Source organism: Chanodichthys erythropterus, chromosome 4 (assembly GCF_024489055.1).
Source record: "Chanodichthys erythropterus isolate Z2021 chromosome 4, ASM2448905v1, whole genome shotgun sequence".
Lineage (NCBI taxonomy): Eukaryota > Metazoa > Chordata > Actinopteri > Cypriniformes > Xenocyprididae > Chanodichthys > Chanodichthys erythropterus.
The window spans coordinates 33,583,761-33,609,291 of NC_090224.1; the positions used below are offsets into that span (position 1 = coordinate 33,583,761).

At 38.0% G+C, this 25,531-nt stretch overlaps 2 protein-coding genes across 8 annotated transcripts; both read left to right on the top strand.

Annotated features, from left to right (window-relative positions):
* The first annotated feature begins 417 nt into the window (after nucleotides 1–417).
* Nucleotides 418–11,661, top strand: plpp6 (phospholipid phosphatase 6). The gene is made up of 2 exons (XM_067384780.1): nucleotides 418–1,035; nucleotides 7,234–11,661. The coding sequence occupies exons 1-2, from the start codon at nucleotides 549–551 to the stop codon at nucleotides 7,599–7,601; spliced, it is 855 nt and encodes a 284-aa protein (XP_067240881.1). The 5' UTR covers nucleotides 418–548; the 3' UTR covers nucleotides 7,602–11,661.
* A 4,744-nt stretch (nucleotides 11,662–16,405) lies between these two features.
* si:dkey-239i20.4 lies at nucleotides 16,406–25,471 on the top strand. Of its 7 annotated transcripts, XM_067384791.1 has the most exons (11): nucleotides 16,406–16,621; nucleotides 16,765–16,869; nucleotides 17,943–18,137; nucleotides 18,327–18,467; nucleotides 20,679–20,867; nucleotides 21,125–21,290; nucleotides 21,669–21,811; nucleotides 22,763–22,962; nucleotides 23,071–23,426; nucleotides 24,961–25,033; nucleotides 25,126–25,471. In XM_067384791.1, the coding sequence occupies exons 4-11, from the start codon at nucleotides 18,336–18,338 to the stop codon at nucleotides 25,469–25,471; spliced, it is 1,605 nt and encodes a 534-aa protein (XP_067240892.1). In that variant the 5' UTR covers nucleotides 16,406–16,621; nucleotides 16,765–16,869; nucleotides 17,943–18,137; nucleotides 18,327–18,335. The 7 variants fall into 7 exon arrangements, 4 of the variants coding, with proteins under 4 accessions (XP_067240892.1, XP_067240891.1, XP_067240893.1 ...); XM_067384790.1 differs by lacking the exon at nucleotides 16,765–16,869; XM_067384792.1 differs by lacking the exons at nucleotides 16,406–16,621; nucleotides 16,765–16,869 and adding an exon at nucleotides 16,937–16,953.
* Nucleotides 25,472–25,531: the final 60 nt, after the last annotated feature.

Here is a 25,531-nt window from a genome sequence, read left to right on the forward strand (position 1 = left end):
TATATTTCGCACTTTTTATTATGTATATGTTTAATACATTTTAGTTTTGCCATCTTCCCATGAATTGTATAATTGATCATAAAGAAAATACATCTTTTGTATTTGTTCAGAGGGGGTGTACTCATTTATGCTGTGCATTATTTATATATATATATATATATATATATATATATATATATATATATATATATATATATATATAAATGTAATGTAATCGACACATAATATTTCCCCCCCACAGAATATAACTCCCTCTCAAATTTGAAGATGGGGGGTGTGAGGATGATCATATTTGGGGTTAAATAATTAATTATTTAATGTAATTACAATGTTTATTTATTATGTAAATTAGTCACATGGTTGAATAATACATGTTTTCCCAGTGTGCACTGCGCAGAGAGCTGCTGTTCAAAGATGGCGCTGCAGTGTAGTTCAGTCAGACGAGCTCTCTGTTATCACCTGTGAAACTATGACCTGAAAAAGGACGCATCCAAAAGCTATTTAATAAACCAGAAGACATTCCAGTAACATCGGACTAGTGAGGTAAAATGCCTTCTCCTAAAGCGCGGAGCGGTTCGGGGCGCAGCGGCAGTGTTCCGTGTAACGTTACCGGTGGAAACGGGCGGTACGAGTTCATTTCTCTGAGCCGAACTCCCCCGCCGCACCTGCTGCAGAGGCAGGGCTCCGATCCCACATCGGCCCGTCTTCGAGCCTCAGAGAGCCCCAACCGACGACGCGGCTCGGGTTCGTCTACCTCCTCCACCGGCGGGCAGCAGTTACCGGAGGAAGACTGCATGAAATTAAACCCGTCTTTCATCGGGATAGCGCTCAGCTCTCTGCTGGCCATCGACCTGTGGCTGTCGAAGCGGCTCGGGGTGTGCGCCTGTGAGGACTCGTCCTGGGGCAGCGTGCGGCCGCTCATGAAGCTCATCGAGATCTCCGGACACGGGATCCCGTGGCTGGCCGGTGCCGCGTACTGCCTGTATAAAAGCGACAGTGTCGCCGGTCAGGAGGTCATGCTGAACCTGCTCATGGGTAATGCGCTCTTATTATGTTACAAACTAATTTCAAAAATTGACCAGGGGTTTTCAATCTACCACGGACCCCCAAATATGATCATCCGCATGGGAGGGACTCCCTTCCTAAAATTTAAAAGGCAGTTGTATATTTTCAAGCATAAAGACCCAAACAATACCGTGGGAAAAATGGCATTAGGCCTATGTGTTGGTTTTGTTACATTTGCTTTATGTGTTATTTACATAAGTTATTTTTTTTATGTATATATTTGACAAATTTTATTTATTTTAATCAAAATTATTTGTATTTTTTTTTTTTATTCATATTTAAATGGGGGTGAATTCAGGTTGATTAGGACACTTTTTCATTCATCTCAATGGCAAAAAGTGTCCCAGTCATCCTGAATTCACCCTGTGTTTTACACTGCTTTTCTATAAACTTTTCTACGGACCCCCTAGTACTCTCTTGTGGCCCCCTGGGGTCCCCAGGTTTGAAACCTTTACTATAGACTCCCAAAAAAAAAAAAAAATAAATAAACAGAATTTGCAAGCACAGTGATGATTTTTCAAGCAGAAGTCAATGGAGGGAAGGCATTCAGAGTGTTTAAAATTAGAAACGTGTAGCCTTTATTTTTTATTCATTCCTCTGTTAAAAAAAGTGGGTTATTTGTGCTGTAAAGTATAAATAGACTTTTAGTCTGATGTTTCATTCCTGTAGTTGGATTTTTTTCCTTTTTTTAAGGGTTAGTTCACAAAAAAATGAAATTTCTGTCATTAAAGGTGCTACAGAGGATTTTTGTTTTACATTTTTGCAATATTACTTGAAACTGTCTTTACTAACTGATAAAAGACTATTTATTAGGTGCACTGAAAGGAATAATATTAATGTACATCATCTGTGCACTATGGAAGCCCGTAAGCCAAAAAAAAAAAAAAAACTCCACAAAAAAAAAAAGATGAATTGCGACTTTTTATCTCATAATTCTGACTTTTTAACTCGCAATTGCGTGTTTATATCTCACAATTGCGTGATAAAAAGTCAGAATTCTGACTGTCACGCAATTCTGACTTTATATCACGCAATTGCGACTTTATTGTCAGAATTCTGAGAAGTCGCAATTCATCTTTTTTTTTTTTTTTTTTTTTTTTTTTTTTTTTGTGGCGGAAACGGGCTTCCATAGTGCACACTGTAAAACCCAATAAGTTCAGATTACTCAAAACATTTGAGGAAACTTCTTACCTCAAAACATTTAAGTAAACTAACAAACTAACACTTTTTTTTTTAAAGTTGGTAGAACTTAAAATTTGTGACAAGTGGGGCGGGGCTGAGAGCCATGGAAGCGGATCAAGGCCAGTGTGGTGCACAGGTGTCTCTCACTAACAATCCCGTCACCAGCATCCATTTTTTGTAATCAAACAACATATGTGGTCTTAAATGTTTTGCAGCCCACCCTCAACCTAACCACAGGCTCTACTCTTTACCACAGTGGTAACCCTACAAAACTAACATAACAGAACCCCCCTGAATCCCAACATAACACAACATTAAACATTAACGTATATCTCCATATGTTAATCTTGTGCAAAAACACACAAAATAACACTTAATTTCAACAGTTGTTTATATGGTCTGATGCAAAGCATGCTGGGAATTAGAAATCTGCTGCAGCTCAACTCAATCATATTAAGTTCAGCTTACTACAATGACATTTTGAGTTCATGCAACTTTTTTTCTATTAAGTACAATGAACTTTCATTATTATTTGAGTGAAACAAACTCATTTAATTTAATTAATTTCACTGTTCGGTTTTACAGTGCACGAGGTACGGCCTTAAAAACATCAGCCAATCGTTTACGCGATGATTGGCCCTCTGGCTTGTCAATCACTGCCATTACATTCCTTGTGAGAGACGAGCGCGGATGCGCGCTCCAGTAACTTTCCACACTCCACAGGCGCCGCATTCAATGTTTTTGTCAGGAGACAGGAGTAACAACTGCAGATTATGAGTTACCTGCGGTGAGTCCGACATAATGAATCCAAAAAACACGACACAGTGAATGCCGGTGGTAAACACTCATGTTCCAATACTTGTGCACGAGTTTTGGGAGGCGTTCCCTCGAAATGAGCTGTGAAGGAGGGGGGTTGTTTTTTATATATATATATATATAATATATATTGAGACTACAAGCTAGCTAAAGCCGGCAAATTGAGCTTATTCGCTTAATTTTACAACTACTTTCCCGCTGACGAGCTGTTTTTATTCAGAGATGTGTGCAGAAAGAAGTGGAAGAGTCTGGGACACATATTTAAAGGAGAGGGAGAGCCCCTCTCATGACATGAATTCATGTCGGTTGTGAAGTGAATTTCACGTGCGAATGAAGCGAATAAACTCAAAATGTTCAAGCGTCCAACTACGCGTGAATAGCGTGATTTAGTCGTGCAAGTCGCGTCTGGTGTGAACGCCCCATTAGTAGTAGTACAGTGTTTCCCACAGAATTTTTGTGTATCTCTGGTGGGTGGACTTTGGTCCCTCTAGGGGGGGGTGTACACACACACACAAACACCTGAGAGGAGATTTTGTACATTTTAAAGTTAAATTCATCAATCTGGAGTACTTGAGAGTTTAGAATGTACTGTAGAGCTCCAACCAATATTCAGTGTGAAAATTAAACAAAGAAAAGCGTCTGTGCATTGACAGTGCTTGTACCTGAACTTTAAAGGGGACTCACCCTTTTTTGTTTGTGATATAGGGTTAGTCTACCTTACTCTAGCCTACATAATAATAATAATAGTTATAATATTATTCCTATGACAGTAATAGCTATATATTGTAAAACAAATGCACTGAAAAATAAATGAAACTTTCATAATTAGTTTTGTCTTAGTTTTGCTTAATTTCTGTACTTAAAAGAAATAAGCACATGACCTTTTATTTTGACGGAAACTGGAGTGGAGCTTTTATTTTTGCGGAGAACATGTTTACAAATTAGTAATTAATGACAGAATTTTCATTTTTGGCTGAACTATCCCTTTAACACTGATTCTTGGTGCAGTGTCTTGCCTCATAGACTGAGATGGTCCTCACTGCAGAACACGAGATCCAGGGGGTGAGGTTGGATCCAGATCCAACTCCTCCAACTTTACATATGAGAAGTGTCTCACTGCAGCCTGCGGTGGACATCCGACCTGGCCCACATCCAAGTGTGATGTCAGAAGCCAGGCCAATGCCACCCTGCAGTGATTCTTAAGATTTTGTTGGTCATGTCAATCACAGTTCTGATTGCCTACAGCAAACACTGATCCCTAAACCTACCTGTCTCCAGCCCCTGGATCTCGATCCAACCTCGATCCTGGATCTAATGTACTGCAGTGAGGAGCTACTGCATAGACTTGCATTGTAATTGCAATAATGTCTGTGTGATATTCTGTTTGATTTAGGAATTAAGTAAAGAGTCAAAATGATTTAGCCACTAATCTTTAAAGACCAGCTTCAGAATTCACATTGTAAAGTCATGACATGGCCACCCATATATCTGCATCTGCCCTTTTGTTTAGTCACAAATATCCATCTTAGGCTGGCTTCACTTTTGGTTTCTTAAACACTTTTGCATTCCCCATCTTTTTGGTCCTTTTTCAGGCTCATTTTCTTCTCTGATGTAAGAAGCAAATCATAATCCACTTCCTCTCCTCCTGCTTTTCCTATGAAACATCCCTGATCTTTTCTTTTGGACCTCTCTTTCCTTCAAGTGTTTTCAGTGCCGGGGGATCTGCAGGTGAGGCAGTTTTCCGTTCATTCTGGCTTTCCTTTGTTGATGTGGCTTATTGGCAACCTGTTTGTTGCTGCCAAGAGATCCAGATTTATTAATCGTGATTCTCAGCAGTATTTCCAAAGGAAAAATAGAGTGATAATCACTCACTTACCGATCCCGCAACGGCAGTTGTGTCATTCCACTGACCCCCTTGTTGCTTTGACATCCCATTCACTAATATTGACAGGGTTTAAATCTACAAGCTGGATGGCCTACTCAGCTTGTGTCTGAAGTACAGAGATATGTCCTGCAGCCATGCTTGATCTCTTTCCAGAAGTAATCTGTCACGGCTTGTATTTTCACCAAGTGATTCGCCCAATTTAACATCTTTTATGAAACGATTCATTCATCCTGGTAATCACGAGCCTTGTGTTCAGAGGCAACTGTAATCAATCAAAAAGTATTTTGAAAAGACCTTTCCACTCGTCCCTGTGGAAAAAAAATATCTTTCATATAAATTCAGGTGTAGTTGGCCATGATGAGAGAATAAACAGGACCTTCTGAAAATGGGTCTATATATCATATTCTCTGTTGTTACAAGAATACCTTAAAATATATCAATTCAGTCAAACATGATTGATCAGCTGTAGAGCTATACAACACAATAAACAAATGACATTTGCTCTAATTAGTGTGCATTAAAAGATTTTATCACACAATTTTTTGGTCCAATCAACTTAGATAATTAATGTGGTTCAGATAACATAATATTTTGCGTTTCTGTTGATTAAACCAATCACCTTCATTATATTAACTTAATTTCAATGAATTCAAAATTTTAAGGCAACCATGTAACTTTAAGATGAACCAACAATTATTTTTTTACAGTGGGGGTGTCATTACAATACTTTCCCTCCAAAGACAGACAATTAATACACTGCTTCATTAGCTATGTTTCCATTCACATACTTTGCAATATTACATAAACGCTGGTCACTGGATGGAAACACCAAGATGCGCATAAATCTTAAAAAAGCAAATAAAAATCGTATGTGCTCATTGGAATCACATTTACTGAATAAATCAATCAAGGAGCAACAACAAACTCACGTAACATTGCCTCAACAATGGATGTGATTGGATAACTCTGGACCAAAATGGGTGGGTATTATTATTAATGAACTCCCAGAAATATCTCACATGACTGCGTTCACAAAAACCAGGCATCCTTCTCCAATGCAATGCAGAATGGCTTGCTTTGAGGTCATTTATAATGAATGAACAAAGAGCCACAGTGGCAGAAACTTCCATTTTTATTACAGATATTTTGCACCAATTTTCCCAGGAAGTGACCATTTTGTTCTGTTGAACACGTTGGATGGAAACGGTGCTTTATTCGCAAAGGTTTTATGTAATATTCCAATTTTATGCAAAAGTTTATTTTGCAGCTTTGGGTGGTAACATAGCTATTGACTACAGTGAGTGTGCTGTGTTATATATAGAAAGGCAGTAAAGATGTATGTGTGTTATTGGCAGATAAATCATATTAGGAGCTTGCTGCTGATATTGTCATTGGTGCATGTGATTATCACTTCTGAACATCTCTGCATGCAGAAATACCAATATCTCCAGTGTATTTCTGGTATTAATGGTGCTTGCTAAGGAAATTGGGGCAAAAGCAGTAATATCAGTCATACATGTGCATTTAAATTCACAGTCTGTATTGAACGTGATTCAATAAAAATATAGTATACTGTAAAACTGATTTAAGAACAAATGACTTATTATGAGCAATTTATTTTCATGAATAATTAAAAAAAAAAAATGTTTCTGGTTTGAATTGGTATGAAAAGTAATTTACATCATAAACGGAGAGAGAATTCTTTCAATACTGTATGTAAGCACAATGATACCCAAATGAATCTGAATTGAATTGCATCAAGCACTTGTGAATCGAATCAGGAAATCTGTATTGATACCCAGCCCCAAAGTTTTGGCCATTAAATTATCCATCTTCTGCAGGGGTTCCCAAATCAATCGGAGATGGAGTTTGTGAGAAGCAGCAATTACTGTGAACCGAGCCTGAAATGACTATGTAGTTCTTTAAATTGCTACACTTGATCTTTTTTTTTTTTTTTTATAATCATGATTTGATAAGCTATATCACTATTTCAGTTTTATTTTGATTAATTGTGCAGCCCCATTTGTTTGTTGCATTTGTTTCAAATCTTGATCTATGTAATCTAATATGGGATGCAGATTTTTTTAAATATAAATAAGGCATATGCAAAAATACATATTTCCAGAATTGACTAGTCAGTCTGTTGTTTGAGCAGTTAGTTGACTGATCGGCTTTAAGGAAGCCCGTAATATTTAGTTTAGATACGGGTTTACCTCACTTCAATCTAATCCAACAATTTCTCACTTGTCCAGTTTTTCTTACATTTTTGTCATTTTCTATTTCAGCCTTGGTACTGGACCTGGTCCTGGTTGGGGTGGTGAAGGCTGTAGTGCGGCGCCGACGTCCTGCCCATAATCGCATGGACATGTTTGCCACGTTTTCCGTGGACCGCTATTCCTTCCCATCAGGCCATGCCACACGTGCTGCAATGTGCGCCCGCTTTCTGTTGGCCCATCTGGTGCTGGCTGCCCCGCTTCGTGTTCTTGTCCTGCTCTGGGCCTCTTTTGTTGGTTTTTCCAGGGTTCTCCTTGGACGCCATAATGTAACGGATGTCCTGTTCGGTTTCTTCATGGGCTACTGGCAGTATAATTTGGTTGAGGTTCTCTGGTTGTCTCCAGTCATGTTGCAAAGCATGATTGGACACCTTCACTGAGAAGTTAAAGGGTTAGTTCACATAAAAATGAAATTTCTGTCATTAATTATTACCCTCATGTCCTTCCACACCTGTAAGACATTCGTTCACCTTTGGAACACAATATATTTTCGATGAAATCTGAGGGTTTCTGAACCACACATAGGCTGCAATGTCATTGCACCTTTTGAGGTCCAGAAAGGGTTTTCTCTTCCCTGTCAGTCTCCTACACAGTTGACTTAGTAAACACAGTGCAGCGCTTCTGTGTTCTACATCAGAACGCTGGCTCAGTATTGGCTGGGTCCTGCATCAGCATCACACGCATGACGTTGCTGCCTATGTGTGGTTCAAAAACTCTCTGATTTTATCAAATATCTTAATTTGTGTTCCGAAGATGAACAAAGGTCTTACAAGTTTGGGATGACATAAGTGTGAGTAATTAATGACATAATTTTCATTTTTGGGTGAACTATCCCTTTAAGACTGAGGAAAGGGAGCATTATTTGGAGGATCTAGACTATTCTTCAGTGTCTGTCAAGTTGCTTTATGTGAATTTACCACGTTTTGTGTGTCTGCTAACTTGAATGTAAAAAATTAATCTCACAGATCATCTGCCTGGAATGTTCAGGTTCATATTAGATTCCATTGAACAGATAAATGAGTTGAAGTTGGAGTGTTAGGGAGCAATGAAAACAGACAAATCTTATTTTCTGCCAATTTAAGTTATGCCTCACGCTCTCTACTTCTCGTTGATACTCTGAGACTTATGAACCATTTGCCATTGTGCTCTGCTTTTTTGAGGATTGGTGCTTACCAAAAAAGGATGATGACTGGGGCGATCTCTGGCTTTTGACATCAATGTTTTTGTTTACAGAATAAAACCTCACCATTGTGATACTACATATTTTTAGCACCTGAAACAATAGGCATCTTGAAGATTTTGCCTCTGTCTTAATCAAAAACCAGGCAGATCTCTAATTAATATAAAAATCTCTTCATAAATGAATGTTTAATTAGGCGAGGGAGAGGATTTGAAACATCGGGGTGAATTTCAGCACAGCTCTAATACCTTTAGGGTATGCGCTGTCCTCAATACATATTCACGGGGGAGTAGTTTTGTTATCTCTGAACGTTTGTGTAAGGTTCCTCATTGCACTGATCCATCCTCTATAAAAGTATTTTGAGTGTGTTTTAAAGCTCTATTCTGTGTTTCTCTCACAAAAGAGTGAACTAGTTTGTTTTCTGTTTTTCTCTGCTTTAAAGGGGACCTATTATGTTCCTTTTTACAAGATGTAATATAAGTCTCAGGTGTCCCCAGTGAAGTTTCAGCTCGAAATACCCCACAGATCATGTTGTAAATGCCCAATTTTTAGTGTAAGGAAATCATGCTGTTTTCGTGCATGTATCTTTAAATGCAAATGATCTGCTGCTCCCCGCCCCACTTTCCAGAAAAGGGTGGAGCCTGTACAGCTTGTGCTTTAGATACTCTGCCACATGTTTGGTTTTGATTATCATCTCAATCGCGACCATGTTCATGTGACATTCTTCTTCATCATGAAATTTTATTATCCGAATGCGTTTTAAAGCCATATCAGTCTAAACTTCTGATATATAGTTTTGAGCGCACACATCTGAAGCACGTGCACAGAAAGCTGACTGTCAGACAGTGTGTCCCGTGAGTATTAACCTAATTTCTCTTTCACGGAATATAGCGCTTAAACTGTAAAATACACACAAGGTTATGTCATAAACGCAAAGTTCACATAACCACAGTCTGTTAAGTCTGTGAATGTAAACAGCATGTAAAGAAATCGCATGTGTACATTAGATCTGTGTATTGAAGTGACAGCAGCGTAATATACAGTACCTACTGCATTTTAATATGAATCAAACAAAAAAAGAAAAACAATCAATTACTGCTCTTGACTGAAGAACTTAGTAGCTTTAATAAGAATGAATTTCTCACTTGAATGTTGCTCTAGCAAGGATATAAACATAGGCAAGGGAGAGGATTTGAACGTGTACAGTTCACTCAGGGCGGGGTCTATGCTAATGGGCAGAGTCCGTCAGCAGTCGTGGGCGGAGCCTAAGCATTTGTGACCTCACAAAAGCTACTATCTGCAGATGGCTTGTTCTGAGACACTGCTTATGATTTATGGGGATTAAAAAAGAGGAGTGGGTGGATTTTTACCTTTCATAGGGTGGATGTTTACACACCATGAAAAAGTGAATTTTGCATAATAGGTCCCCTTTAATTGTTACTGTGCTAGCAACTGCTACATTTTATTGCACTTTTTTGATGCAGTCTTATTGGTCTATGAAGTAGGAGTTTTTGTTATATTTTGCTATGGTCTTAATGAATTTGCTGGATTTTAATTGGGTCAAAGCCACAACTGTGATTATAGAGCCATAAATCACATTATATGCTGCAAACTGTTGCCATATATCACAGGAGAATCTGTCATAATGACCATTTGGTAGCATTATTAAGCAGGTGTGAATTGCACCATGATGGCATTAATATTGACTAAAGGACAACCTGTGCAAAATATGTAGTGGGGCCGTACTATGGTAACCGTAGCATTTTGTTATGCCGTTTTACTGAGTGACTGCATATTTATGTACCATGGTTTTTACATGGCACTTATGTATGTTTGAATGAAACTGTGTTACCGTTGTACATATTTAAAAGCCATGGTATTACCATAGTGCAAATGGCAATAATGCTTGTTTGCCAAAATTGATTTCCCCAATTATTAAAGTAAAATGTGAACGAGGAGGGGTTTTGTGGTTTAGACTTTCTTATTGCCCTTTTTTCTCATGGACTTTTCTCTTGCAACCCGAGTTGTTGAAAATTTAAAACAATTCAGTTTCATTCTACTCCACCATTCTTTTTATGTGCTTTTATATGAAACCCCTTATATAACCAAGTTTGGCTATTCCAGTAATTCTAGTGAAGACTAATCTTAATACAACACATACAGTAACATTATAGAGAAATCTATGCTTCCAATATTGCTGCAACGGTTTGAGATTTGTCCTCACATAAATGACAAGAATAGCCAAATGCATTAATTAGAAGGGGGTGTTCACATATTTTAGCCATGTAGTGTATCTTATTACATTCCACTTGTTAACTGTTTATCCAGTATTGCACAGGAAGAATCTCATTTGTTGGAGATAAAGTGATTGGTAACTTTATTTTAGTGTCTCTTCGCCCATATTACATGTTACTCTAATTACTATTGTGGTAATAATAATAATAATTCAGTTTAATTCCACACATTTTTCTCCTCTGATGTCTCCTGATGATTGACATACACTCCATTCAACCCATTCAAAGAGAAGTAACACACACATAGCCTTACTGAAGTAGTTGAAACACTGTCAACTGTTTCACTGTCGGCTTTAACCAGTCATATGTCTTCCTCTTTCAAAGTACAGTGGAATCAAAGATATTTATGACAAATCCACCCCAAAATCTAGAATTTTTTTTTTTTTCTCCCCTCCATTCTCCTCAGGCAGCACATGCCCTCAAAACGATTCGCAGTAATAAGTGTCTGGAGAAGGTTTTGGGCGTTTTGACCATTTCAAGAGAGCCATGTGCACTTTTTTTTTCTTTGCAATAACCAAGTTATTTCTTGAAAGTGCAGTCGTTTGATCATTTGTGCAATATCGCAATACAAGTGACAGATGGCAACCAATAAATATAAAAAGTTCTTTTTAAATTGCAAAAACTTTGTGCTGTTTTGGTGATGTGTTTGTTCGCTAGGGACCATGTGTATTAACTTTTTTTCCCTTTTGAAGATTGAGAGGGAATATGGTAGACATTTTTATTTGATATTTCAGGTGTTTTGGTATACAGTCATTTTAAATGGCTTCACCAGCTATTTCAAAATCTGACATTTGATCGTTGTGTAGTCTTAAGTGAAAAATAGCAATGTACATTCACCAAAGCGAACACTACAAGGGATCCATAAGCTTAATGTGGTACCTGCTATGACTGTTCATTATATTTGTGATGTAAAATATACTCTACATTGATCATAATGTGATTGTATTTTCTAAATAAATATGAAGATCTCATGGCTTTGTCTTGGACTTGTTTTTTTCTCCAAATGCGTAATCTTGTGTGTAAAACTGTAATGCAAGAAAGTCCAGTTTTCTTAAAGGGATATGCACCCAAAAATGAAAATTCTGTCATTATTTACTCACCCTCAAGTTGTTCCAAATCTGTATAAATTTGATATTTATACAGATTTTTTTTTTTTTTTTATTTTGAAGAAAGTTTGTAACCAGGCCACTTTGGGGAATCATTGACTTCCATAGTAGGAAAAAAAACTTCTATCTAACTTCTTGGTGCCCCAAAACTGTTCAGTTTAACACATTCTTCAAAATATCTTCCTTTTGTGTTCAACAGAACAAAGAAATTTATACAGATTTGGAATAACTTGAGGGTGAGTAAATGATAACAGAATTTTCATTTTTGGGTGAACTATCCCTTTAAAGGATTAGTTCACTTTCAAATTAAAATTTCCTGATAATTTACTCACCCCCATGTCATCCAAGATGTTCATGTATTTCTTTCTTCAGTCGAAAAGAAATTAAAGGTTTTTGATTCCAGGATTTTTCTCCATATTGTGGACTTCAATGGAGCCCAAATGGTTGAAGGTCAAATTTACGGTTTACAGCGATCCCAAACGAGAAATAAGTGTCTTATCTAGAGAAACCATCGCTCATTTTCTAACTTTTTTTTTTTACATCATACAACATTTTTGACAGGTCCCATATCAAGTATCACAATGTGTTCATGGAAAACGGAGCAATGTAAATGCTTGATAGACTAAAAGTTTGGGGGTTTTTTTGTTTTGTTTTTTTACATCAATTGATCCATGGAACATTTCAATTGCACAAAAGGATCTTTATATTAAAATGTTATTTTGCATACTAAGAAAGAAATGGTTATTTTAAGAATTGTTCACTGAAAGGTTCTGTGGCATCGCTGCAAAAAAAACCTTTTGGAACCTTTGTTTTTAAGTGTAAACAAAATCGCTCTGGCATGCTGGATATCAGCTTCTGAGCCAAATCCTGACCGATGGCGATCCATTTTTGCCTTATTAGGGCTCGGAGTTGATCACAATTTTTGGGCTTCTACTTGTCCACTTGTCTTATGAGAATTGACCACAGGTTCTCTATGGGATCTGGGAAGTAGCCTGGCCACAGATCCAGAATTTCACTGTAATGATCTTGGAGCCACTTTTTCATTATCACTCTTGCTTTGTGACGTGGTGTTCCATCATGCTGGAAAATGCATGGATCACAGACCTGCCAACATGTACGCATTTTGCGTACCAGGTACGCACTGTGACCTCAAAGTACGCTGGTACGATTTGTCACTCTATACTACGCAAAAACCCGGTGACTCCTCTGTGCACGCCTAGTACTCAAATCCAACAAAAAAGTTAGACCAATCAGCGCTGGGTTCATTTCCCCAAATTGCAAGCGGGGAAGATTGACAAATCCATAAAAAGACACTGCAAATCGACAGCAACACAAAATCCCGCTCAATTCCTCCTTCCACTCCCGCCGTCAGTGATTGAATTCTCAAGCGAGGACAGCACACTCACGCACTGTTAACTCCTTAAGGTGAACGGGTATAAAATGCACAAGTAATGTTGAACAACAAATCTAAATAAAATTGAAATCGCTGATTATGAAAATGTTGTGGTGTGGCTGACTGACAAGCGCGAGTCTGGCGTTTATTTATTCTCAGTGTTCAGAAACGTATAGCCTATGTGTTGCGTTATTGTGTTAATACTAACTAAAGTAACTAAATATGTTACATAGCCTACTTATTTTGTATGAAAACTACCACATTAGTTACTTACGCATTTAAATTGACCGTTGTATCAATGCGCGCGAGCACACAGAGGTAAAATGAAAATAGCGGTGTTTGGTTTAAAATTTGTTCTTGCTTGTGTTATTTTTTTTTTGTCAGAAAAGATTTTTAACTATCCACCCGTGTTTTTAAAATTTGTTAAATGACGGACGCTTTAGTTAACACAACCCCTCGTTATATAACTTCTTGATATTCTTGAATACTCAATTTGTTTGTTCTTATTGGTCCTTTCTATTCATTGTCAACAGTTTTCTATAAATATGTTTGTATTGGCTGACCTTTATTCAGCGAATGTTGGTCTTGTTTATAAATTCAAAGACAGCACGCTACAAATAGAAACCCTTTTTTTCTGTGGGATTTAGTATCATATTTGGATATTGGAATAATAAGTAGCCTATATAAAAGGAATCTCATGTAAACTCAATGTTTACTATTTTGTAAGGGTTTCTTAATTGTAGACTAGTTTTCATTACAAAACCTGTATAAACGACTCAACTGTCAGGTTAGTTGTATGTAAATATAGCCTTCTTGAAATTGCAAACAAAATTTTTAGTCCATATTAAATATATGAATGCGATTCACAAAAGCAGCCCCGCACATCGTTGGTCTTTGGATGCTTCACTGTTGGCATGACACAAGACTCATAGTAGCATTTACCTTTTCTTCTCCAGACAATTGATTTTCTAGATGTCCCAAACAGTTGGAAGGGGACTTCATCAGAGAAAATAACTTTGCACCAGTCTTCTGTTGTCCAATCCTTGTATTTCCTGCAGAATTTCAGTCTGTTATTGATGTTATTCTTTAGGAGAAGTGGCTTCTTTGCTGCCCTTCTTGACACCAGGCAGGCCATTGTCCAAAAGTCTTAACCTCACTTTCCGGCAGATACACTCACTCCCTGCTGCCAATATTTAGCAGCTTCTGCACTGGTGGTGACACCATTCCATAGCCAAGGAGACAGTCCTGGCACATTTTGGGCACTGGAATGTCTGGAAGCCTTCATCACTGCAGTTGAACCCCTCTCCTATACTTCTGTCTGTCTGTTCAAAGTTAAATTTAGTAGAATATTCTTTTTTCACCTGTAGCTTCATATGTACACCACTAGATGTCCTAGTCTTCTCTATAATTCATTACCATGGTTCTGGTACCAAAAAGATTTTTTTTTTTAAATAATGTACTGCTGCAATGACCTCTGCTGGTAATATATAAGGATTACACAAATTTGTATGGAATACAGATCTCGGTAAATTTGTTTTATGGCTTTCCAGTTTATATTTTGTTTTGTTTTTATTTTTTGAATACATAAAGTGTTAGTTCACCCAAAAATGAAAATTCTATCAAAATGTACTCCCTCATGTCATTCCAAACCTTTATGACTTGCTTCTTTGGGCACTCTGCATGTGACGTCATGGACTGCCATCTGCCAATGTTTACTGGCGTTTGTATACACGTGCCTCAGACACCGGTCACACTGATGGCACAAAAAAGACAGAAGTGGTCAGGTTTTGATTTTTTATCTATTTGATGGAATCCATGATACCATCTATCTGAACAAGATGTCCAGGAGCCAGCAGAAAAATAGACTCACAACATTAAAAATCCAGCTGTATATTTAACATGGCCACTCAAACTTTTAGACACACGTCCTCTTCCAGGCAGATTTGTAACATCTTTAGTTGACTGGAACTTCTTAATTATTGCCCTGATAGTGGGAATGGAGATTTTCAATGCTTTAGCTATTTTCCTACAGCCACTTTCTGTTTTGTGAAGCTTAACAATCTTTTGCTGCACATCAGAACTATAGTCTTTGGTTTTACTCATTGTGATGAATGATTAAGGGAATTTGGCCTTTGTGGGAATATACTTCAGAGATATTTTACTCATAAAAAATTCTAGGGGTGGCAATAGTTGTGGCCAATGTGTTTTGGAGAAAAACTTTCATTTCATAATGTGATTCCCCCCTCTTGGAGAATTAAAGTGTAAAAAAAGATATGCATTTTATTGGTATTTAAAGGCGCTCTAAGTGATCTCACACGTTTTTAGGCCAAACATTTTTTTTGTCACATACAGCAAACATCTCCTCACTATCCGCTAGCTGCCTGTCCCCTGAACACACTGTAAAAAACGCGGTCTCTGTAGTCGCCACAAGCTGCAAAAATGTACACAAAAGCAAACTGGGGCCCGTTTCAGAAAGGAGGTTCAACCAACTCTGAGTTAAAACTTGAACTCTGAGTTGACTTACTCTGAGATGGGATACTCTGAGTTTTCAGTTTCAGAACAGCTGAATTGAGTTAGTTCAGTCGACTCTAAGTAGGTTGACTCTGACCCTGCGTTCCAATGTCCATACTATCCATCCTAAATAGTATGTGAGATTAAAATAAGTGTGTCCCAAAGCATAGTATGTTGAAAAGAGTATGCCAAAAGTCCCCGGATGGTCTACTATTTCCGGTAGATTTTTGAAGTGTGGATCCGTGCACACTATAAAGGCTAATATTGCCCACAACCCATTGCGCATTGGACAAGGATTCAGTTCAGAACTACAAACACGAGTAAAAAGTGTTAAAAAAAACTACAAAACATGGCGGATACGCGCGATCGACGCTGAGAGATTTGAGTGACTAATAATCAGTTTAACCTGATAGAAAATATATATTTAATGTTACCCGTGTTATTTTTCATCTGCAAATACCAATGTGGACTTTTATAAAGATCCGAATGGCCATTAACTTTTAAATGCATCATTATGCATTAATATGAGGAGAGTTCTCCTCATGAAAGACCCGCGACTGCAGATCAACGTGCTGCATTTCTCTCCGATACGGTAGGAAATTAACTAAATGAAATGTGGAGGATGTAAGATGATTGACAGGGCAGTTTACGGTGACTGGATGCGACAGAGAGAATTGACGCGATTGTATGACGTGTTAGTATGTCCCAAAGCTTGTCTACTCTTTTGCTACAGACTCAAAAGTAAGTACTTTTTGTTCACAGAAAGAGTACATACTTTTAGGGCGTAGTATAAGTAGGCGAATTGGAACGCAGCATGAGTTAAGCGCGTGCACCACGACTATGAAAAGCCATCATCAATGGAGCTTCGATATCACGATTCACCACGGCAACAGCACGCGACAAAACTGGCAGAACGGTAAGTTATTGAACTAATATTCATCTTCATGGCATCCCAAAAAGAAGGAGAAAATAATAATAATTTAACAGGATGCAATAATAAGAGTGTAAATTATTTTATTATTGTTAAACACTCATTAGGCAATTTACTTTCACTTTTAGAACATTTTCTTCATTTTCATTGAAATTAAATGCCTTTCTGATGGGAAAAAGGAGAATAGCAAGCTTTGCAGAAGGCAGATTCAAACCCAGTCAATTGTATCACAGGTTAATTCTCTGCACCCAACACACTACTGCCTACACCACTGCAGCCACAGGAACATGTGCCAATTTTAACCTGGTCTGACATTGGTGGGCGGAGCTACTGTAAATTTGTACTTAGTAATAGACACTCCGAATAATCTTGTTTTCAGTTTGCATTAAGATAGATATTGGTAGATATTGATAATTTTACTTAAGTAAAATGCACTTAATTTAGATCCCCCAGGAAACAAGACTGAATATTTTATATCATTTTCTTATATGCAAAATCCATCTTGATTTAAGAATTTTTAGATATTTGTACTTGAAATAGGACAAAAATATACTCGGTAAGAAAATCATTTTTGCAGTGTGAATGAATGAACTATTTAAACATCACTTGCACTTTAAAAAGGGGGAGGAGACGGAAGGAAACTCTAGATTTACCAAAGAAAACCTGATCCTGACCAGGTTAGGTTCACAGAGTAAGTTACCATGGTAACTGACTCTGAGTATAAGTTACCTCTCTTTCAGAAACGGGCTTGACTTACCCTGCTTTTGACATACCTCCCATTCTGAAACAGAAAACCCAGAGTTTCCCTCATTTCAGGGTTAACATACTCAGAGTTTTCACTTAACCTCCTTTCTGAAACGGGCCCCTGGTGCAGCCTGGACCACTGAACACAATAAAAAGCGCCCAGCCAATAACCGACAACCGACCGGCAAGCTACTTACATTTTAAATGCGCGTTCATGACTGTTTCAGGAAGCACGGAGGGGAGGGGCAGGAGGAGTAGGAGGGAGGGTCTAGTTTTGTTTGACAACACTTCGAACGTCAACGGGAAGTTACTCCGCTCAGGATCGCTTATTAGAGAACCTTTAAATATAGGAAACCTCTGCATGTTTCAAATGTTAGTTTTATTATTAACAGGCTTTAGACTATTTGTGAAAACCATTGAACTCAACTTTTGTTGATAAGATTTATGACAACACCCAAAAGATAAAGACTTGCGTGTCTGTGATAATGAGAAATGACTGAACATTCTTGATAGTCCTGAAGACCTAACCTACGTTTTTTTTCTTCTTAATTATTCATTCCAGTTTGATCCACCTCAAACTAGTGCCAGCTGAGACCACCCTCCTCTTTGAGACTTCAGATAGTCTCAATTGGTTACATAACAGGCTGATTTCATTGAGACGGTTGCAGGGAAAGCTGCTCTAACTATTAGGGACAGAAAAAAAAATAATTTTGGCATTTTTTATCTCTGAGGGCTTGAGACAATCTTCAGTTAAAAGGTAAGATCCCCTTTTTCATGTCATAAGAGTCAAGCTTGCAGCATATGTTTAGACTGGTGTCTGTTTTTGCATCATATCATCTGTTGGCATGTGATATTTTTTCTTAATGATTAACCTTTTTATAAGCTGTGTGCATTTTCACATGACCATGTCTTTTCTTCAAGTGATCATTCCATGTTTCCTATGCAGACTGACAGCATGGCTAAGCGTGTGGCTGTGATTGGAGCAGGCAGCTCTGGGCTGACCTGTATCAAAAGCTGTCTGGATGAAGGACTGGAGCCAGTGTGTTTTGAGAGCAGTGATGGAATTGGAGGACTCTGGAGGTTTAAGGTTGAAATTAAACTCAATTTTAAACATTTAATGTCTGAAACAAAACAGCTTAACAATAAAGGTGAAGTGTGTCATTCTGTGCCATCTGTCCAACCACAAAAATGACTGATATAATGAAAATTGAAAATAATGATTTTAAGCACATGCTCTCATCTAAACAAAACAAGATCAAGTGTCATTAGACCATGCCTCAATAACCATTCAAAAGTTTGGGGTCGGTAACGTTTTTGAAAAAAGTCTCTTATGCTCACCAAGGCTGCATTTATTTAATTTAAAAAAAAGTACAAATAGTAATATTATGAAAAAATGTATTACAAGAATTTTCTACTTTTACATGTATATATTTTAAAATAATTTATTCCTGTGATGCAAAGCTGAATTTTCAGCATCATTATTATTTATAACACAAATTTTTTTTTGGACAAGCACCTTTTTTACTTGGAAAAGCACATGACAAGGCTCAATGTATATACATTTTAGTTGCGGTGCATCTAAATTTTTGCTGTTGCTCCTAACTTTTTGAAGTTGGGAACACCAGTGCTACCAAGTAAAAAGTAAATTTCGAGCCCTGCCTATGGGTAAAAAGTAAATAGAGTTGTTCAGGTGTATAATTCACAATGTTACATACCTAATCACTTAACCATTTGTTTTGATATTACAAACTTGTAATTTTCATAGTAGATTTTTATTTTTTATTTTTTTTAAACCAAGACAATTGCAGATATAGGCCTTTTATGTTGACTTCAGGCAGTGAGGCAACCTTTTTGTTCACATTTAGATCCTTTAAATGAAATTAATACATGACTAGTTAGAACCATACTCACTCTCAGGTTATCTTTTTAAGTTAGCAGTGCAGTCGCTGAAGATCTGAAGGTCATTATTAGTACACTAAGACCTCATGCACTAAGACCTCATGCCGAAAGCTGTCAAACAGACATCAAGCTGGCCTTCTTTCTGTTGGACTATTAAGTAATATTAGCTGGCTTGCTATGTCTTGTGTTGTTGCACTTGCTTAAAGGGACAGTTCACCTCAAAATCAGAAATACACATTTTTCCTCTTACATGTAGTGCTATTTATCCTTCTAGATTGTTTTGGTCTGAATTGCAGAGTTTTGGAGATTTTTTTGTATATGATGGGACTATAAAAAGCTTGGCTTGTGTTGCTCAAAGCGCAAAAAAATTAATTTGAAAACCTCAACAGCAATTTCTCTTTCTAGAAATCATGACCTGGTTACTCAAGTTAATCCACATGTAGGACCTATAGTTCCTACATGAAACTGCTCACAACAAATCTCTGGATGATTTGACACTTGAAAATACATTAAAAATGAGGAAGATTTCAACATTACCTGGGCAATCAAGTGAAGGTTGGTTGGTAGCGTCACAGTCCCTTCAACGCCAGTGGCTGTGGCACAAGGCTGCAAAAATAGTATATCAATAGAATAAGAGTAGAATAAGACTGTCAATAAAATTCACCATTCATTCATTTTTCAGTCGACGAGGCAGACAATGGCTGCTCCATATCACGGGGAGAAAATTACGAAGCCCAGCTAACATTACTAATTTAAGATGAATTTTTCTCTACATTTGCCCTAATCCACGACACTATAATTTCTCTGGTTGATAATAACGGTCATAATGCCTACACTAAGTTCACAGCATACTTTACAACAGGGATGGACAACTCCGGTCCTGGAGGGCCAGTGTCCTGCAGAGTTTATCTCCATCCCTGATAAAAACTCACTTGCCTATAACTTTCTACTAATCCTAAAGACCTTGATTAGCTGGTTCAGGTGTGTTTGATTAGGGTTGGAGCTAAACTCTGCTTGACACTGGCCCTCCAGGACCGGAGTTGTCCATCCCTGCTTTACAACTTTATTCCCCATTTATTGGTCACCGCAGAAAAATGCTGTGGGGAGAACCAATAGCAGGGAAAGAGAGAACGCTATTGGCAATAAGAAAAGCTAAAGTTAACAGATAATGACCACTTTATTCAAAATGCGGCTCCAAAAACATTTCCGACGGTGTAGCTAATGTCTCAGTATGGTACAATTAACACTACTTAAGATGTGATAGGAGATATTATTTTTAAATTAAACTATTACACACATCACCTTTAATCAAAAATTTCAAAGCTGGTTGAGGTTTGTGTTGTTTTTTCTTATCAGTCTGCTAATAAGTGATTAACCGTGTCCCCCTGTTGATTCACAGGAAAAACCTGAGGCAGAACGTTGCAGCATTTATCGTTCTCTCATAGTGAACACCTCTAAAGAGATGATGTGCTTTAGTGATTTCCCTGTGCCGGATCATTACCCAAACTACATGCATAACTCTCTGATCATGCAGTACTTCAAACTCTATGCTGAGCACTTCAATCTGCTCAAGCACATTCACTTTCAGGTAAATAACACCATGACATAACATCCGCTGAGAAATTCACCAAGAAGGATGTTTCTGGATCAACATCAATATTGGCCCTGGAATAACATTTCTTTTTTTAACCAATGAGATTTTAGAGTTAGGAGTATTTGTTTGACAATAATGTGATTTGAAATTATTTTCACATTATTCCAAGTGTGTGTATGTTCTTTTGGAGTGTTTGAATGAGAATTATTCCTTTTATAAAGATCAGCTCTTGGTGGTTTTGTGTATTTCAGACCACAGTTCGCAGTGTGAGGCAGAGACCTGATTTCTCTGATTCAGGTCAGTGGGAGGTGGTGACCGCAGACAAAGATGGACAAGAAGAGAAACATGTGTTTGACGGGGTGGTTGTGTGTTCAGGACACTACACACAACCCATCAAACCCCTCTCAGACTTCCCAGGTGATCTATTCATATGAAAAAAGAATGTTAAAATGGCTTTTCTGTGCAGAATTCAGCACTGTGTGTAATACTAATTCACTGTATTGCTCTATACATATTAGACTGTCTGCTTAATATCTGCTAACATTTTACTTTGATGCTCCCCAACAGTCTACTAACTGTAAGTAACTTTACAACTACTGTACATAAACTAATTCTACTAACCCGAACCCTACACCTTTACAGTCTACTAACAATCTACTTATACTCTAATGAGAGTTAGTTGACATGTAGTTGCAAAGTTACTTATAGTTAGTATGTCTTAGTATGTAAGTGGACCATCGAAATAAGGTGTAACCATATATGGTATAACGTTTACTGTAATTTTGTCTACTTCAGGTATTGATACATTCCCAGGGACAGTAATTCACAGTTGGGAATATAAGCACCCTGATCCTTACTTTGGGAAGAGAGTTGTGATCGTTGGGATTGGGAATTCTGGTGGAGACATTGCTGTGGAGCTCAGCCGAGTGTGTGAGAAGGTGTCTAATGTTTTTTCCAATTTATTTTTTACAGATATTTTTTAAGTTTTAAGTTTTAGAGTCTCAGCACGATCATAATCAGCATATAAATGAAAGGGATGCATCCCACCAATAAAAAAATTTAGCGATTGAGTAACACGTTCATTTTATGACCCAATTGACTCTTCACATTAAATAATAAATATTATTCCAATGTTCTGACAGCAAAAAAAAAATTCAAAAAAGGAAAAATTAAGAGAGCGATGGATTACAGTAGAATCAAAAGGTATTCAACCAAACTGTAATGGAGCCACAGGAGGCAAGTCTTGACAAACCCAAGTGCAGTTTATTTAACATAACCATGAACTAAATACAAAAACAAAGACTTGACATGGCATGGCTTGGCAAAACTAGAACTAAAACAGGAAACTCACAAACAGTGGTTACACGTGACAATACTTGACAAAGAACAATGGCAAACATGAGGGCTTAAATACACAGAGAATCATGACATAAAAAGACACCTGAAAGCAATGATTAAACCAATGAAAAACTAACACATGAGACCAAGGTAAGTCACATGACAATATACCAACCCCATAATTTTGACTGGTAATGTATATGTAAATTATGTACAATACAGTTTCTAGATTACTATGACTGATTAAAACAATCTTCAAACTCTGTGAAAAGGGTCATGTCTAAAGCGCATGATGAAGGAGTAAAAGACAAAAAAGACTTTAATTTTAAAACGTGGAAATACTCAGACAGGGGAAAACCAAAACTCAATGACAATAAAACAGAACATACACCTTACATCTTTACATTTAAACCATACCAATTCTGAATATGTATTACTTTCTTGGTTCTCATTAATATTCTGTATTTTAATTAGTTCAAATGCACTCTGTTCTATCCACTAATTCAGTCTTCCTTTCTCACCCTACTTTGGTCTCCCTCTTCCTCACTTAGACGTTCCTGAGTACCCGTAAAGGGGCGTGGGTCATAGGTCGCATGGTCGGTAAAGGGCTTCCTCTAGATATGACGGTGGTTAGACGAGTTCGAAACCTGATTCACTGCCTCCTGCCTAGACCTCTGCTCAACTGGATTGGTGAGAGAAGCCTAAATCAGAGACATGACCATAAACTCTATGGACTACAGCCTGAGCACAGGTGAAGGGCCAAAACTTTATCCTTGATGATTAAAGTAAAGCCCTGACAGATTATTTCAAAATTAACTCATCATTCACAGTGACCTTTGCCAATCTTTTGTGATTCCAGGATCCTTGACCAGCGTTCTGTTATCAACGATGACCTCCCAGGTCGCATTCTGGTAGGAGAACTTGTGATGAAACCAAATGTGCAGAAGTTCCAAGGCTCGACGCTTGTCTTTGATGATGGGACCGTTGAAGAGATGATTGATGCAGTGATCTTATGCACAGGATATGATTATAAATTTCCCTTCCTCCCCGCCTCCTTAAACTCTGGTGCTGATGGAGATCTGAGACTCTACAAAAGAATCTTTCCTCCATCTCTCGAGCGTCCAACATTGGCCATCATGGGCCTGCTGCAGACCAGAGGGCCGATCATGCCAGCTGTAGAACTGCAGGCCTGCTGGGCCACCAGGGTCATCGCAGGTACAGAGCAAACTTGACAGGTCATGAAAATTTCTTTTGAGAGTTATAGGAGAAGCAAATATAAAATTTATAATCATTAAAGGTAGGGTAGCGGAGCGGCTAGCAATAGCAAGCTGGCTTTGAAAGCATTATATCCCACCTTCCCTTCAGAGCGCTCTCCAAAGCCACGCCTCCTCCAAAACAAATGACACAGCCAGAGCAGATTCAGCAAAGCGTCAAAGGAGACGGAGTTAAATTACCTCATGTCTCAAAGCACATAACATTACAATAAGAGTAGAATGTCACAGGTTACCATCTCTAAATTATGGTAACAACATGGTGTGAACGCAGCATAAGATCGTTGTTTTGATTCAGGAGAAATTCTAAAAGACAGCTGCTGTTTGTTTGTTTGTGGCACTCAGTGACTTTCTCTCTACAACTCTGCATAACCTCATTGAACGTGCTGATGACATGTGACGTCTGTGTGAGTGGGGTGCACAGAGGTATGGAAATACATGCACTGACAGACATTCGGACTTAATGCAATGATTGGACAAACATTTTTTGATAACTTGCAATGAGTCTGTTACAGCGCTGTGGAGGAATTTTGGCCCACTCGTCTTTGCGGAATTGTTGTAATTCAGCCACATTGGAGGGTTTTCAAGCATGAACCGCCTTTTTAAGGTCATGCCACAGCATCTCAATAGGATTGAGGTCAGGACTTTGACTAGGCCACTCCAAAGTCTTCATTTTGTTTTTCTTCAGCCATTCAGAGACTTGCTGGTGTGTTTTGGATCAATGTCCTGCTGCAGAACCCAAGTTCGCTTCAGCTTGAGGTCACAAACAGATGGCCGGACATTGTCCTTCAGGATTTTTTGGTAGACAGTAGAATTCATGGTTCCATTTATCACAGCAAGTCTTCCAGGTCCTGAAGCAGCAAAACAGCCTCAGACCATCACACTACCACCACCATATTTTACTGTTGGTATGATGTTCTTTTTCTGAAATGCTGTTTTACTTTTACGCCAGATGTAATGGGACACACACCTTCCAAAAAGTTCAACTTTTGTCTCATCAGTCCACAGAGTATTTTCCCAAAAGTCTTGGGGATCATCAAGATGTTTTCTGGCAAAACTGAGACGAGCTTTATGTTGTTTTTGCTCAGCAGCGGTTTTCGTCTTGGAAGTCTGCCATGCAGGCCATTTTTGCCCAGTCTCTTTCCTATGGTGGAGTCATGAACATATATAGAGTACATGTGTGTGTATATATATATATATATATATATATATATATATATATATATATATATATATATAATGTATATGTGTGTATAGTGTGTTAGTTCATGTTAAGTTAATACAACTAATAAACTAATGGGACCTTATTGTTTAGTTTTACCAATTAATCTGTATATAAAATTTAAAAAATTATGAAAGCATGGTAAACCCATTTCCAAGACAGTTTTAATGCGACTTTCATATACGATTTAATCATTTATATATGATTATGGTTTGAAAACTTTTTGCATTTATTAATTCTCCTTCTGTTCTTCAAGGACTAAACCATCTTCCTCCAGCTGATAAAATGAATAAAATAATTGAGAAGGACATAAAAGCAAATTTAAAGCGGTAATTATTTATTTACCTTGATGGTAATTCCAAACAGAGTTTGGTTTGACAGTTAATCAATACCCATTTTGAACTCTGCTATCTCTCTACAGTTACCCCTGTCCTAAGCTGGCTGCTCTTCAAGTGGACTATATCCCTTACCTAGACACAATAGCAAAGGAAGTCGGTGTCTGTCCCAACATTGCCTGGCTGCTCCTGAGGGACCCTGCTGTGGGACTGAGGGTTTTCTTCGGCCCTTGTACTCCCTACCAGTTTCGGCTAAGTGGACCAGGGCACTGGAGAGGTGCCCGTCAGGCTATTCTTACCCAATGGGAGCGTGTGGCCAAACCCATGAAGACACGGCCCATTCCAGAACCTTCATCCTTCAGTTTGTTCTTTTGGCTGGGCCTGTCAGGAGGGGCTGCTGTGATTTTAGCCATTATGGCAATGCAAAAGTAGCTTTTTGAGTAGCTCTGTTTTGCATTTGCACTTTAACTTTATTATTTCTTTATCTAATTC